Below are 1,197 nucleotides of genomic sequence, written 5' to 3' on the forward strand. Positions count from 1 at the left end.
TGTAATATGCATAATTTGATGTTGCAGAGCATCTGCTGACGCTGCACCCTGCACTGCAGCACTGCAGCACAGCACTGCCGCACTGCAGCACTGCACTGCGCATAGCCAACACTGCAGCCGTGCAGTCACACTGATACTGCAAATGTTAGCAACAACACGACCAATGTTCGCTTATTGCTGATAAATTTGTTGTAATCACCTCACTATTCCAATAAAACAAAATGATTTGTAAAAACGCAGGAACTAACAATTTTACGATCACGTTCGACGCTTAGATGTCGATGCGAATATTGACAAGAATGATAAATCATTTTGATTAGCTTTCTTACAATGCGATATCACCTGGTAAACTTGACAGATAGCCAGGTGTCACATTTTAGTGACAAACTGACAGAACTCTGTCCATCCTAATAGTAATAAACGCGAGAGCTTAAGTAAACACCAAGCTTTCTTAATTATATTACACAAATTACAATTACTAGTGGTAAATCATCGAAGGCTCATGAATTTTAATAAAATTATTAATTCTTTTATACACTAAAAATCTTTTATGATTAATACGAGTTAATACATTGTTGTGTGAAACATACACAAAATCATGTTAATGTTAGAGAAATCGACTAACTGCGAACTTTATAACGTACGGAAACAATTAAGATATATGTCATTTCAAATATTTTGGTGGCTCAAGGTCATTGTCTCCCTCACTGCGCAGTGACCCCCCACTGTGCTATCCCCATCCCCATTTGCCAAATGTTCTCATTCCAACTGCCCTGTCCCCACCACACCTGCGTAGTGTCTCCATGCCGTCTGCGCAGTGTCCCCACCACAACTGCGCAGTCTCTCCATGCTGACTGCGCAGTGTCCCCACCATAACTGCGCAGTGTCGCCACCACAACTGCGCTATGACCAAAACAATATTCCGAGCAACCAAAATGTCTGATAAAGTCTATACAATGTTTGAATAAAGTTAATACTGTATAGTATAGTAAATGTCACATGTCGAATTAACTCGAAGTTTCTACTCAAACTTCAGTCTGAAAACATAGCTATCTCAATATTTTCAATGACAATGAAAGAGAAAACTATGTTTTTATACTAGAGTTTTATAGAAATTTTTGTAAAGAACTCCATCTGTGAAGGGTTTATGTAATGTGTTGTGTAAAATTCATATAAGTGACTATTTTTATTGCATCC

At 38.3% G+C, this 1,197-nt stretch overlaps 1 protein-coding gene across 1 annotated transcript in view; it reads left to right on the forward strand.

Annotated features, from left to right (window-relative positions):
- Positions 1 to 134, forward strand: part of LOC106106911 (epsin-1) — a 15,106-nt gene extending 14,972 nt beyond the window's left edge. Inside the window, exon 5 of the mRNA XM_013287570.1 lies at positions 30 to 134. Coding sequence (XP_013143024.1) covers positions 30 to 134 — 105 coding nt within the window. The remainder of the gene's footprint in view (positions 1 to 29) is intronic.
- The last annotated feature ends 1,063 nt before the right edge of the window (positions 135 to 1,197 follow it).

The sequence above is a fragment of the Papilio polytes genome, unplaced genomic scaffold, assembly GCF_000836215.1.
Source record: "Papilio polytes unplaced genomic scaffold, Ppol_1.0 DF822067.1, whole genome shotgun sequence".
Lineage (NCBI taxonomy): Eukaryota > Metazoa > Arthropoda > Insecta > Lepidoptera > Papilionidae > Papilio > Papilio polytes.